We start from the raw sequence: 15,051 nt of genomic DNA, 5'->3' as shown, positions 1-15,051 counted from the left end.
TCACAGAATGGCCGGTCTCACTAAAGATCATCCCGGCTGATACTGCAGTACCAGCCGGATGATCTCTAGCACCACAAAGGCCGCAGAGGAGCTGCTCGCTCCACTGTGTCCACTGACAGGGTTCTCTGTGGCCGCTATTCAATGACTAGCGGCCACAGAAAACTGACATGCCAGTTGTTTGTGGTGCCACTAGAGATCCTGGCCGGAGTGTATACTATGGGGAAAATTCATCAAACACAGTGTAAAGTAGAATTGTCTTAGTTGCCCCTAGCAACCAATTAGATTCCACCTTTTATTTTCCAAAGAGTCTGTGAGGAATGAAAGGTGGAATCTGATTGGTTGCTAGGGGCGACTGAGCCAGTTTCACTTTACACCATGTTTGATAAATCTCCCCCTATGTGTACACGCTCCGTCCGGGATTCCATAGACTGCAAGGTAACGAATATTTTTGTAATAATCACGGCAACCGGCAACAACAGCCATACTTTTATGAAAATATAGTTGTGTGAACATGCTTTGAGTGTGTATGGGATGATCGTAGTCTCATAGACACGGAGTGGGGAGAGCAGCATGTGCCTGTCCGCTTCTCTCCCCGCTCAGGCAGCTAGTTCAGTGCAGATGTGTAAATGGTGGATAAAAGTACGTTACCATTATCCTCTTGAAGTGACGGAAGCAGCTGCAGAGAGTGTAAGTGTTTAGGCGTGGCTGCAGATAGAGACATGATTTCTCCCACAGCTTCATGGAAACCTTCATTGGCGCCATCTCTTAGCAGCATGGGGAGAGGGTGGTAGGCCATGTCGTACTGGATGTGTCCCAGCTCGTGGTGAACAGTCAGAAAGTCTTCCATGTTTACTTTAGAGCACATCTTTATTCTGTGGGAAAAGCGGGGATAATATTAGGATAAGTATTCATTGACATAGCAGCACTCCAGTAGTGAAAGATCAGGAATATTTAAAGGAGAAGTCCGGCTAAAATTTTTATTAAAGTATTGTATTGCCCCCCAAAAGTTATACAAATCCCCAATATACACTTATTACGGGAAATGCTTATAAAGTGCTTTTTTTCCCTGCACTTACTACTGCATCAAGGCTTCACTTCCTGGATAACATGGTGATGTCACTTCCTGGATAAAATGGTGACGTCACTTCCTGGATAACATGGTGACGTCACTTCCTGGATAACATGGTGATTTCACTTCCTGGATAAAATGGTGATGTCACCATGTTATCCAGGAAGTGACATCACCATATTATCCAGGAAGTGAAGCCTTGATGCAGTAATAAGTGCATGTAAAAAAGCAATATATAAGCATTTCCCATAATAAGTGTATATTGGGGATTTGGGGGGCAATACAATACTTCAATAAAAAAATTTCCGCTGGACTTCTTTAAAGAGGTATTCCAGGAAAAAAAACTACTTTTCACAGAATAGGGGAAAAGCAGAAGATGGCGGGGGCTGACCTCTTTACCCCAGAATCGGTCTCCGTATCTGACCCCGGCTTCTGTGTAATGAATAGAGACATGGGTACGGCATGTGACCCGCGGCTCTATTCATTCCTATGGAGCCTATGGAAAGAGCCAAGTACATCACTCTTCCGGCGTACTCAGTTCTTTCCGTTGCTCAATAGGAATGAAATTAACTGGTTTCATAAAGTTTTATAGATATGTAATTTACTGTTATTTAAAAATTTCCAGTCTTCCAGTACTTATCAGCTGCTGTATGTCCTGCAGGAAGTGGTGTTTTCTTTTCAGCATGACACAGTGTTCTCTGCTGCCACCTCTGTCCATGGCAGGAACTGTCCAGAGCAGTAACAAATCTCTCCTGCTCTGGACAGATCCTGACATGGACAGAGGTGGCAGCAGAACACTGTGTCACACTGGAAAGAATACATCACTTCCTGCAGGACACACAGCAGCTGATAAGTACTGGAAAAATAGAGATTTTTAAATAGAAGTAAATTACAGATCTATATAACTTTCTGAACACAGTTGATTGGGGGGTGGGATTCATTGGAGTACCCCATTAAGAGAAAGGTTCCAATACTTACAATCAATCTATGGGAATTTTTATTATATCAAAACAGCTATTCAACATTTGTTTCAGTAGTTTCTTTAAAAAAAATATATCCTTTTTTGATACCTGAAATCATCCATTCCCAAATCCCAGGCTGTGGGGTGGCAGACTACTTTCCTTCCATCACCGGGTTCCTCAAGCATAGAATTAGACCAGAAGTTTTGGTTTAGAGGAAACAGGTTAACGGACATGAAAAATTTCTCTGCCTCTTTAAACATTCTCTCCACAGTCCATCCCTGAAATTCAGAAAACAGTATATAAGCCATGAATTAACCCCTTAAGGACAGAGCCTGAAATGGCCTTAAAGGGGTAGTGCGGAGGTAAACAATTATTCACAGAATAACACACATTACAAAGTTATACAACTTTGTAATGAATGTTATGTCTGTGAATGGCCCCCTTCCCTGTGTCCCACCACCCCCACCCGTGTACTCGGAAGTGTGTGGTGCGCTATACATACCTGTCACGTGCCGACTCGTCTCCGATCTTCAGTCAGCGATGTCGTCTTCTGCTGAATCCCTCCGTCCGTCCTAAATGCCGGCCGCCCTCTGCCGCGTCATCGGATGCTCAGCCGCGATTGGCTGAGCATAACTGTGCTCAGCCAATCGCGGCTGAGCATCTGATGACGCTGAAAAGGGCGGCCGGCACTCAGGACGCTCAGAGGGATTCGGCCCGGCTGTCCGAAGACAACATCGCGGACTGAAGATCGGAGACGAGTCGACACGTGACAGGTATGTATAGCGCACCACACTTCTGGGTACACGGGTGGGGGTGGTGGGACACGGGAAGGGGGCCATTCACAGACATAACATACATTACAAAGTTGTATAACTTGATGCATTTTTCCAACTTTGAAACTTTTCTGCTTATACAGAAAATGGTTATGCCACATAAATTATATATTAAATAGCATTAGCAACTTGTCTAATTTATGTTGGCGGCATTTATTAAACTATTTTTCAATTTTTTTAGACAATAGAAAGCTTAAAACATTAGCAGCAATTTTCCAAATTTTCCGTAAAATTTCAAAATCAGATATTTTTAGGCACCTGTTCAGGTTTAAAGTGTATTTGAGGGGACTGCATGTTAACCCTCACAAAGCACCCCATTTCAGAAACTGCACCCCCCAAACTCTGCTAAAGCACATCCAAAAAGTTTTTTTTAACCCTTTAGGAGAGTCAAAGAAATAAAAGCTAAGTGTGCAAGAAATTTGAAAATTTTAATTTTCTGTGCAGAGATTTTATTGTAATCCAATATTTTTCATAAGTATAAACCTACTATTAGAGAAATGCACCCCAATATTGATTGCCCCGTTTCTGCAGTTTATAGAAATACCCCATATGTGGCCCTATTGCATTGTTTGACGCAACCACAAGCCTCAGACATAAAGGAGCACCTAGTGAATTTCAACGCCTCCGTTATATTTGGTCATTTTTGACTGTTTTTGACCACTTCAGGTTGGCAGCGGCTCTGGGGTTCCAAAACATAATAAAAACACCCCTAAAGGGACACCATTTAGAAAACTACACCCCTCAAGGAATGTAACAGATTTTCAGAACAATGTGGCGTGAAAAAAGAAAAATGTATTTTTTACACTATAACGTTGTTCTAGCCTTCAATTTTTCATTTTTACAATGGGATAAAAGGAAAAAAAAAAACACAAAGCGTGTAGCGCAGTTTCTCCAGAGTACAGAAATACCCCACATGTGGACATAAAGCGCCATGTGGGCGCAGGGCAAGCCTCCGAAGGGAAGGAGCGCCATTTTGGATTTTGGAGGCTACGCTACCCCCAGACACGTCATTGGATGATGAGGATGAGGATGAATGGAGGAAAGAAGGATCCCCCCATTCATTCTCACTGGCTGTTTCGGTGTCGGAGGCAATAATAACTTATGCGTCCGACGCCGAAAACACCCTGGGGGCCATCTTTATACCGGGACTAGTATATGGGGTATGTAAATGTGTTCTGGTGTAGTGTAAAACTTTATTTTGTGTAGTGTGGTGTAATGTAGTGTTTTTTTACGTTTTTTTTGACAGTAAGAAAAAGTATACCTACGCCAAAAAAGAAGCTGCTGATAAATGCCGCACTTATGTGCGGCACTTATCAGCAGACAGTGGCGGTAGGATATAGGGGGAAAAAACGCCCCTACGCCAAAAAGGAGGAGTTGCTGATCAGCGGCGCACTTACTTGCGATGCTGATCAGCACTCAGCGGCGTTAGGGCGAATAAAAAGAAAAAAAAAATTTGGAAAAAAAAAAACTTTTTACCCCAAAGCAAATGATCAGTGTATAATATACACTGATCAGCCGCTAGGGGGCAGTAGAATGGAGCTGGCGGAGATGGGCGAAGATGGGGGCGACGGAAAAGCCCGAAGAGCCGAAGATTCCCGACGAAGACCGAACGAACCCGGAAGTGGCGGCGACGAGGAGAAGAGGACGCGCGGGACCGCGAATCTTCGTTCCGGAGGCCAGGATCAGGTGAGTATGGTACACCTGCACCACACACACCTGTTCTGCACCCCTCAGGGGTGCAGAACCCGGCCGGACACTTTTTAACTGTTAGATCGCCGTGATGGGCCGGCCGGTACTGGCCGGCCTATCACGGTGATCGTGGGGGCGCCATCTTTGTTGGGGACACTAATGGTGATTGGTGCTGTCCCTGTCAGCACCAATCGCCATTGCTTTCCGGGTCACCCTGAAACCAGCGATAGCAGCGATCGGGGTGGGGGGTTGGGGGGTTAATCACCCCCCGTGCCGACAAGCAGAGATGGCCTGCTATACATTATAGCAGGCCATCTTCTCCGACTGCTGTGTGTGAACACACAGCGAGCGGGGAAACATCGGGCGTAAATTTACGCCCTGGTGCGTTAAGTACCAGGCTGCGAGGGCGTAAATTTACGCCCGATGTCGTTAAGGGGTTAAAGGGAATCTGTCACTAGGTTTATGTTGCCTTAAATGAGGGAAGCATAAACTAGTGACAGAAATGCTGAACAGATTGGTGTATTACATCATTCTGTTCAGCCGTTCTCCTAATATGCAGGAGAATAGGATTCTTGCCACACCCCTCCCCCCCCCCCGCCCTCCAGCTGCTTGACAGGTGACTGCCTATATACAGCATGGATAGATAACTGCCAATCAGCAGCTGGTGGGCGGAGTTTTCTGCTTCTCATGAATATCCAAGATTACTGAGCTCATGTACATAATGGAGATGAGATCCAGGAGGAGATCTCTGGATCAGCTGCACAGAACAATGTGAGTGATACATCATTCTGTTTAACTTCTCTGTCACTACTTTATGCTATCCTGAGATAGGACGCCATAAACCTACTGACAGAGTCTCTTTAAGGGGGACTTCACTATGCGCTTGTGTAGTATACTGCAATAATTATGCATTGCAGTATACTGACAAATTGCCAATCTCCTAATAATAAAGTGACCGGGATCCGCACTGGCTCTGATATTGGTCTGAGCGTGTTCTATACATTTTTAAAACCCCTTTGATGTGAATGTACATATTGGATCATTAACACGTTTATGAGGTTTCCAGGGATTAAGAAAATGCACAAATCTTAAAAACAAAATTCCTCCTTTGAGGCTTCTCACTGTAGAGTTGCAGGGACTTATTGTGGCATCATGTAGTACTCTATTCAGTGCTCTTTACTAGGGGGTGTTTTCTCCTTTCAGTAGTGGATCATGCAAAAAAAAATTAAAAAAAAAGTACAGAATCCAACAAAAAAAATCCATGTGAAAAAGTCGGCACCTTTTTAATCCCTAATAGAACAAGGAGTTATAATAAGGCTTTAAAGGGAATGTGTCACCTAAATTTTCAGATACTTAAAGCGTAACTGTCATATTTTTTTTTATTGCAGAAATCAGTAGTATAAGCGATTTTAAGAAACTCTGTAATAGGTTTTATCAGCCAAAAAAGCCTTCTTCTGTACTCAAGAAGCAATCTCCCAGCCTCCCCCCCTGACTTCTTATCTGTGCATTATCAGGCAAACACGTCTTCATTACAGAGAAGCCAGTGAAGACGGGTTCTGCTTTCTCCATTCTATCCTTAGGGAGGGGGGAGGGGCCGAGGGAGATGAGGGAGCAGGAAGAGGTGACATGAAGGTCAGCTGTTTGTAGACTCTCTGGGCACATAAAACGCAGGATTCTGGGGTCAGAAAGGTCAGTGCTTATCTATGAACTTACTGAGAGAAGATTGCAGGGTGTTGTGCTGTGCAGGACTGCTCCGTGCTCAGTCACTCCTAACAGCCCCTCCCCTCTCCATAGCCACATAATGGACACAGAAATCCTGCTTCTTCTGAAGTCAGGGGGGAGGCTGGGAGATTGCTTTTTCAGTCCAGAAGGAAACTCTTTTGGTTTATAAAACCTATTACAGAGTTTCTTAAAATCGCTTGAACTGTTGATATTTAATGTTTTTAAAAAAATGGCCCTGAAATGACAGTTACACTTTAAACGTGTTCTTTTATTCTTTATTCTGTTTTTATTTTCTGACTGTAATTTTTAAATGTGTCATTTTTTTGTACATTGTTATGGGGGCTGCCATCTTGCCCGAGTTGATTTTAACAGCATTTAGTGACATGCTTTACAGCAAGACTCATGGACATAGACTGCAATAGACAGACTCTGTCCCCTTGAGATGAATGTAAAACATTTCTGAGCGTGCTCTGTGACCTGTGAAGAGGTCATTCCACAGGGAGCTGCTATTGTCTCCTCTATCTACTGGTGTCACATGACGCTGCAGTGCTGTACAGATCAATTTACAGCAGCCTCCTCTTATCACCACAGACACAACAGGAAGTCTCAGCTTAGCTGTAGCCCCAGTGGTGAGAATAAAAAATACAAGATCTCAGGATTATTTTATAATATAGATAGAAAAATGGAAAATGAGAAAAATAGTCACCAAAAATTCTAAAAAAATATGTTTAACATAAAAAAAATATTTATACAATCAGTCATTTTCTGATGACACATTCCCTTTAAAGAATGCTTACACTCTTTAGAGTTGTAATATGGCTCTGGAGAGAGGGGGCCTAGGTTGGAGTGTGGGAAACCATGGAGAAAACATGGCAGCAAACATACAGTATAAGTCCTCCCATACCAGCTGGTTAGGGATATTACCTGAGCAACCATGGTAGGCGTAACATCAATGCTTTCTTTTTCTGGAAAGGGCACTACAAGAGGGTATAAATTTGTCCAAAATCTGCCCCACATGTCACCTAAGGGAAAAAAGTGTCAGTATAACGTGACATAATAATAATAATAATAATAATAATATTACTCCTATATGTATTATTATTATTATTATAAAGAGGAAGAAGAGGAAGAGAAAGAAGAGGAAGAAGAAGAGGAGGAAGAAGTCATTTCTGGAAAGGTTTACCAAGTAAATGAGCAGGAAGGCCTCCATTGGAATCAATATATGAGCCATAATGATTCTGCAGTTTGTGTCTCACATATGCATGTAGCTCCATGTACAGGGGTTGGATCTGTAAAACGGATAAATATGAATGAGAATGGGACAATGAACAAGTCAATAACGGTCGTTGTTTCAAAATAATGTCAATTATTTGCCATTAAATGACGTCCATCCACTAAATTTCAACAATGTGTGAACAGAGCCTTTCTGTGTTTTCAATCCACTCCTGGTTTTGGTTGAAAAATACTGAGCAAATATACTGTGTGTGAACATAGCCAACAATTGTTCAAATTTAATCAATAGCCTTCTGATGTAATAAGGCTTTGGCTGTCCAGGCATGATAGGAGTTATAGTTTGGCAACAGCTGGAGAAACAAGGTTCCCTGCCCCTGCTGTATAGTTATCAGTGTTGGGAGCATTTATTCTCTTATCAGATACCTCTTGGAAAGTCTTCTCCACATCCTTCATTAAGTCATCCCTGGTGTACTTATATTTGCTGTCCTCTGTCAGTGTTTCATAATTTCCTCTCCAATAATCTCCATAATCATTATAACCTGAAGAGAGCAGAACAAAGAAAGATATTTACAGTCACAGCATTGTGGCAGAACTCTACAGAGTTGGTAAGAAAGGGGTTATCCAGCGCTACAAAAACATGGCCACTTTCTCTTAGAGACAGTATGGCTCTGGTCTTCAGGTCAGATGCGGTTTGCAGCAAAGCTCCATTCACTTCAATGGAACAGAGTAACATAACCTGCACCCAAACTGCAGACAAGAGCGGTGCTGTCTCTGGGAGAAAGTACAAAATAAGAGTCCGTGGAGCCTCATTTAAGAGACTCGAAACACAGGACTAGTCACATATGCCTCTGGGAAGGACCGAGCCAAGCGGCGGCTCCTGTAGGGAAACCACCAAAACCACCGGTTTAAGTGGCCCTATAAGTCAGGGGTCCCCAAACTACGGCCCGCGGGCCGCATGCGGCCCCCCGAGGCCATTTATCCGGCCCCCGCCGCACTTCCGGAAGGGACAACTCTTTCATTGGTGGTCAGTGAGAGCAGTCTTCTCCTACCCCTTCCGGATCACGCCAGCCCTGCCCCGCATCCACACTGCCGCCGACATCCCCGCCGGAGGAGGCAGGCGGCAGGGCCGACATCTCACACTGTTCCGGGATCTGCGGTCCGTTGCACCGACCTCCCGGGGGGTTGGGAGGCCATGTGCAACGGACCGCAGATCCCAGAGCAGTGTGAGATGTCGGCCCTGCCGCCTGCCTCCTCCGCGCCGCACGGACCACCAACCCCCCCGCCCTGAATGTAACCTGGAAATGATCTCTGAGGGATCCTCCGGCAGGGGCAGTGATGACGTCGCTGCACCTGCTGGGGGATCCCTCCAACGACTGTCTGGCTAAAGAGGAGAGAAAAGGCACTATTAGGTGAGTATAATTATTTTTTTTGTAGCAATGCAGGGGGGCATTATAACTATATGGGGGACATTGCAGGGGGACAATATAACTATATGGGGGACATTGCAGGGGGACAATATAACTATATGGGGGACACTGCAGGGGGACAATATAACTATATGGGGGACATTGCAGGGGGACAATATAACTATATGGGGGACACTGCAGGGGGACAATATAACTATTTGGGGGACATTGCAGGGGGACAATATAACTATATGGGGGACATGCAGGGGGACAATATAACTAGGGGGACATTATAACTATATAGGGGGCATTGCAGGGGGACAATATTACTATATGGGTGACATTGCAGGGGGACAATATTACTATATAGAAACCACAACAGGGAGCAATATTACTATATGGGAGACAATGCAGGGACACATTATTAGTATACGGGGTGAGGGTGCTGGTTGAGGGTGTGAAGGGGGAGTTAGGGGAGGCTGGTTGAGGGGGGAGTGAGGGGTTGAGTGGGGGCTGGGTGAGAGGTGAAAAGAAAGAGGGATGCTTTTACTTTGGGGGGGGGGGGGGGGGGGGTTGTGGCATTTTGCATTGGGATTTGATTATAGTTTGTTTTTTCTATAGTCCGGCCCTCCAACGGTCTTAGGGACAGTGAACTGGCCCCCTGTGTGAAAAGTTTGGGGACCCCTGCTATAAGTCAATGTAATAACAAGGGAAAAACCAAGGCCAGGTAACCATCTACAGACGGCTGTTTTGGGGTATTGCCTCTCATCAGTGTAGAGCAGGATTTTGGCTAGGTGGGAGCAATGCCTAGTAGAGCCATAAGAGAAACAGATCGCTGATCTCAGGGAGACCAGCCAAATGATAACACTGCCGGCTGCTTGTGAAAGCGCTCAATGCAGTGAAGTCCTAGGTGCATTTCTCCCTGGCAAACATGAATATGCAAAAGAAAAACCTGTGGAGCTCAGATATCCCTCCGGGAAGGACCCAGCCAAGGGATGTCTCCTGTAGGGAAAGCACCAAAACCACCATATTAAGTGGCCTTATAAGTCAATGTAATGACAAGGGAAAAGCCAAGGCTAGGTATCCATCCACAGAAAGCAGTTTCGGGGTGTTGCCCCTCATCAGTGTGGAGCAGGATTCTGGCTAGGTGGGAGCAATGAGGCTCCACGGGTTCTTTTACATATTCCTGTTTCCCAGGGAGCAATGCACCTAGGATTTCACTGCATTAAGCTGTTTTTCTTTCTGGGAGAAAGTGGCCATGTTTTTCACTGAACAACACTGAATAACACTGAATTAAATGATATTGTGCTGTTTACCTGCAGCCACCACTAGGAGGAGTCTTACTAGGAGCTTACTGTATAAATTATTACATTGGGGAGAATTTCTTGGCAACTAATTGCAAATTTTGGTGCAAACGTGAGACTTTTCTGCAGGTTTTTCAGTAGGTAGGGCTTCACATAAAACATATATATATCTGTGTGTATGCAGTGAATCAATACTGCCGTGGTAGAAATTCACTAAACATACAATAAATTCTAGGGCTATACATATATGTACTAACTTTGTTTTAATCGGACTCTATATACTATGTATTACTGTACGGAACTATTACTCACCGTTCAGTCTAGCAGCCTCATTTTCCAGATCCACATATTCTTCATAAAGTTTTCTCATCTTTTTTCCGGCTTCTGCCCTCCACCCCTCCCAAGCCCAGAGCCTCTCATGGTAGTCGGTGCTCTGTAACATGATACTGTCCAAGCCTGTGTTTAGGATTATAAGTTATCACAGCTTAGTATTACTGGACGGTGGTACTTTGCTCTTACAGTATGTTACATTGATTCAGCTCCCTGAAGGCACCAGAGAAAATACATTATAATAAGTAGAAACAACAGTGGGCATAGACGCATGAACTGGGATGTCATCCTTAGGCCATGTTCACACAACGTAAGTTTTGTATTAATCATGGACGCTGTTGCCGATTTGCAACAAAGGCTGTGATTAATACAAAACTTACGTTGTACTGCTGTCTATGGGATCCTGGCTGGAGTGTATACACATAGTATACACTCTGGCCGGGATACCTAGAGGCCGCACAAAAAACTGACATGTCAGCTTTGTGCGGCCGCTATTCATTGAATAGCAGCCGCACAAGCCTGACAGGTGACACAGTGTAAAGTGCGGCTCTGGCCGTACTCTCCATTGTGTTCACTGGTGAATTGGGATGCGCCCACATCCCAATTCAATAGAATTGAAGTTTATCCAGCCGGTTATACATAGTGTAAACCCAGCCTTAGGCTGGGTTCACACTACGTATATTTCAGTCAGTATTGTGGTCCTCATATTGCAACCAAAACCAGGAGTGGATTAAAAACACAGAAAGGATCTGTTCAAACAATGGTGAAATTGAGTGGATGGCCGCTATTTAATGGCAAATATTTGCTGTTATTTTAAAACAATGGCTGTTATATTGAAATAATGGCCGTTATTTACTGTTATATGGCGGCCATCCACTCAATTTCATCATTGTGTGGACAGAGCCTTTCTGTGTTTTTAATCCACTCCTGGTTTTGGTTGCAATATGAGGACCACAATACTGACTGAAATATATGTAGTGGGAACCCAGCCTTAATCAATAAGTATTAATAGTACAAGCGATTTTAAGAAACTCTGTAATAGGTTTTATTAAGCAAAAAAGCCTCTTTCTGTACTCAAAAGGCTGTTTTCCTGCCTCCCCCCTCGCCTCGAAGCAGGACTTCTGTGTCTATTATGGTCTATGGAGGGGGGAGGGGCTTAGGGGTTTGAGTGAGCACAGAGAGGAGAAAAGACAGCCCTGCACAACACAACATCCTGCAATCTTCTCTTACCAAGTTCCCAGACCAAAACTAGGAGCTTTCTGACCTCTGAATCCAGGCTCCAAACTGTACAACTGCTTATCTGCTCTCCATGCTCACTTGTCCCCCTCTGCCCCTCACACCTCCATAGGTTACAATGCTGCTCCTCCGTAATGTAGATGACCTGATAGAATGCACAGATAAGAAGGGGGGAGGCTGGGAAACAGCTTTTTGCTCTAATAAAACCCCTATAAGTGCTATGTTTGTTGAGATGAGAGTGCCCCTTTAAGTTTCATAGGCCACTAGGGATATATCCGTTAATGGTCAAGTCAATGCTATCTAATCTATCACCATCATGTTATAGAGCAGGGAGAGCTGAGCAGATTGATATATATCTTTGTGGGAAAAGGTTCTGTATAACTTGTAACTTTTCATTGAAATCCCTGCTCATTCAGTGATAAGGAGTCCAGTGGGCGGTGTCACTCAATGGACAGGACTCCATAACATGGAAACATCAGAGATTTCAGTGAATAAATTACGATTTATACTGACTCTTTTCCCATAAAGATATATATCAATCTGCTCAGCTCCTTCTGCTCTATAACATGATGCCAATAGCTTAAGTAGCATATTCATGATGACAGGTTCCCTTTAAGGTATTCTGTAAAGAAGCGCTTCAAATATTATAAAACCTTATCCATATGGACATCATAAGAAAACCTGGGAATGGGTGTTCTAAACTAGACAACCCTATTAAAGTGATATGTAACCCTACTGCCGGCAAGCTCCGCTTTCAGCAGTGATCGAAAAGACCTTTCAAAGTGACCTTTGTGTGTTTGTTTATGTACAATCGTGGAGAGAGTCACAGAGGCGGAGCTTTGACTATGACTTTAAGGGTGAATTTGTGATTTTGAGGATTTGTTCCATCATGGTTTCTGCTAAATTAATACTCAAACAATCTTCTGAAAAGAAATAAAGTAAATAACTTACCTGGTTCAAAAGGGAGGCAGCTGGAGCCGTCTGGGGAGCAGACAGTTTGTGTGCTGTAGATAGAGCTCATCTCATTTAGAATTGCACCCAGCTGCAAATAAAGGATTTAGATTAAATCTGAGAAGCAGTTGGCATCATACGGGGTCAAGGAAATACAACTTACAAGTGTCTTAGGCTGGGTTCACACTACATTTTGGCAATCCATTTTATGCAAAAAAAAAAAAAAACGCATGCATTTGGATCCATTTTTCCATTGTCTTGTATTATAAAAAAAAAAAAAGTATCAAAAAACAGATTAAAACACATCAGATTTTTTTAGTGTACACAAAAAAAAATGCGTTTTGAAAGGTTTCTTGATTTTATTTTTTTTTTAACAATTAAATATAATGGAAAAACATCCAAACGGATGCACAAAAATGTTTCCGTTTTTTATCTGTTTTTCGCATAAAATGGATTGCAAAAATGCAGTGTGAGCCCAGCCTTAGGCTGTTATTACACGGGCTGATGGGGGCCCAATAATACCTCTAAACAAGCGCCGATCTGCTGGATCGTCGCTTGTTTAATGGGCCTATTACACGGCCCGATAATCGTTAAATAAGGGCTGCAGGGACATCGTTACCAATGTCCTTGCAGCCCTTGCTTGAACGGTATACTTTACCTATCCACGTTCCAGGGCTGCTCCTGCGGTCTGCTTTTCCCCGGGTCCCGCGCGCTCTAGCTTCAGAGTGGCCTGTCAGCTGACAGGCCGCCCATGATCGTTGTCATCGGCTGATTGTTGTATTTATTACATGGAGCGATAATCGGCCGAATCGGGCTTAGGCAAGCCACCATATTTTGTCTATTGAATTCTCTACTCATTTAAAAAAAAAAACTTCTGACATGTCATAGTGACATCCGTTTGTTTTTGCATACAGATGCAAAAAAAAAATAAAAAAAGGATTGCAAAAATGCAGTGTCAACCCAGCCTTAGGCTGCATTCCCACGTTCCGTAATCCTGGGGAATCACGGACGTGGAATGCATGTACTGGTGTCCCCCCGCGCCTGGACAGCATCTGTAATTAGATGCTGGGAGCGGGAGAGACTGTATTCATAAGCGCCGCGCTGTAGTAACAGCACCGCACTGCTGATTCATTACAGCGCGGCGCTTATGAATACAGTCTCCCCCGCTCCCAGCATCTAATTACAGATGCTGACCGGGCGCGGGGGTCTCCGGTACATGCATTCCACGTCCGTGATCCCTCAGGATCACGGAAAGTGGGAATGCAGCCTTAGTGTTAGATATAGCTGTATAGAGAGAGAGATTTAAATACAAACACATTGTATAGAGAACAGCGCCATGCAGTGGACACATGATCATGTTACATGGCCACTTCATAGTGGGTCTATTTCTATCATGGTGGTGTTCTTTGTACAATGTATGCAACAGTACAGGAAAAAAATTGCCAGGCTACCAGTACTTATCAGCTGCTGTATGTTCTGCAGCAAGGCTTGTATTTTTTCCAGTCTGACACAGTGCTCTCTGCTGCCACCTCTGTCCATGTCAGGAACTGTCCAGAGCAGTAGTATAATCCCCATAGAAAACCTCTCCTGCGCTCCAGACTTCATGCAGGACATACAGCAGCTGATAAGTACTGGAAGATCAGAGATTTTTTTTTTTTACCTTCAAGAGGTTTCTAGGATTAGAAAAACATGGCTACTTTCTTGCAGAAACATCACCTTTCTTGTCCTCAGTTCAGCTGAAGCGAATGGAGCTGAATTGTAATACCACACACAACCTGAGGACAGAGGTGGCGCTGTGTGTTTTCTTATCCTGGATAACCCCTTTCACCTATTTTTTCGGTTGTCCCCAGATGTGTACTTACTCTTGTATACTTGTCATTTGGTAGGACAGCTGATCCTTTGTTCCCCAGATGGATAAGTTGTAATTTCACCATATTGTCCGTCACTTGATCTACTGGATAGTTTGCAGAGAAATCACTGGCATTCTTGTAAAACGCAGACCACCTTGCTGCAGCTGCATTCTAGAAAACATAGTATATACACTGTGATATAAGGTAGCACATAAATCGGCATCTGATAATATACTGCCATATAATGTCAATTCTTCACCCCATTCTTTACATATCAACATTTTAAAGGGGTTATCCAGTGCCACAAAAACATGGCCACTTTCTTTCAGAGACAACACGACTCTTGTCTCCAGTTCAGGTGCGGTTTGGAATTAAGCTCCATTCACTTTTACAGTTACAAAACCTGCACCCAAACTGGAGACAAGAGTGAGGCTGTCTCTGGAAGAAAGTGGCCATTTTTGGGTAG

General features: G+C 43.9%; 1 protein-coding gene across 1 annotated transcript in view; it reads right to left on the bottom strand.

Annotated features, from left to right (window-relative positions):
* Positions 1 to 15,051, bottom strand: part of ACE2 (angiotensin converting enzyme 2) — a 45,654-nt gene that overhangs the window by 17,489 nt on the left and 13,114 nt on the right. The window contains exons 2-9 of the mRNA XM_069945878.1: positions 14,598 to 14,756; positions 12,736 to 12,826; positions 10,531 to 10,674; positions 7,932 to 8,047; positions 7,459 to 7,564; positions 7,200 to 7,297; positions 2,140 to 2,309; positions 649 to 872 (exon numbers count right to left, since the gene is read on the bottom strand). Coding sequence (XP_069801979.1) covers positions 649 to 872; positions 2,140 to 2,309; positions 7,200 to 7,297; positions 7,459 to 7,564; positions 7,932 to 8,047; positions 10,531 to 10,674; positions 12,736 to 12,826; positions 14,598 to 14,756 — 1,108 coding nt within the window. The remainder of the gene's footprint in view (positions 1 to 648; positions 873 to 2,139; positions 2,310 to 7,199; positions 7,298 to 7,458; positions 7,565 to 7,931; positions 8,048 to 10,530; positions 10,675 to 12,735; positions 12,827 to 14,597; positions 14,757 to 15,051) is intronic.

This window comes from Dendropsophus ebraccatus, chromosome 11 (genome assembly GCF_027789765.1).
Source record: "Dendropsophus ebraccatus isolate aDenEbr1 chromosome 11, aDenEbr1.pat, whole genome shotgun sequence".
Classification (NCBI taxonomy): domain Eukaryota; kingdom Metazoa; phylum Chordata; class Amphibia; order Anura; family Hylidae; genus Dendropsophus; species Dendropsophus ebraccatus.
Note: the sequence above shows the minus strand (reverse complement) of the source record. Positions and strands in the feature narration are given on the sequence as shown.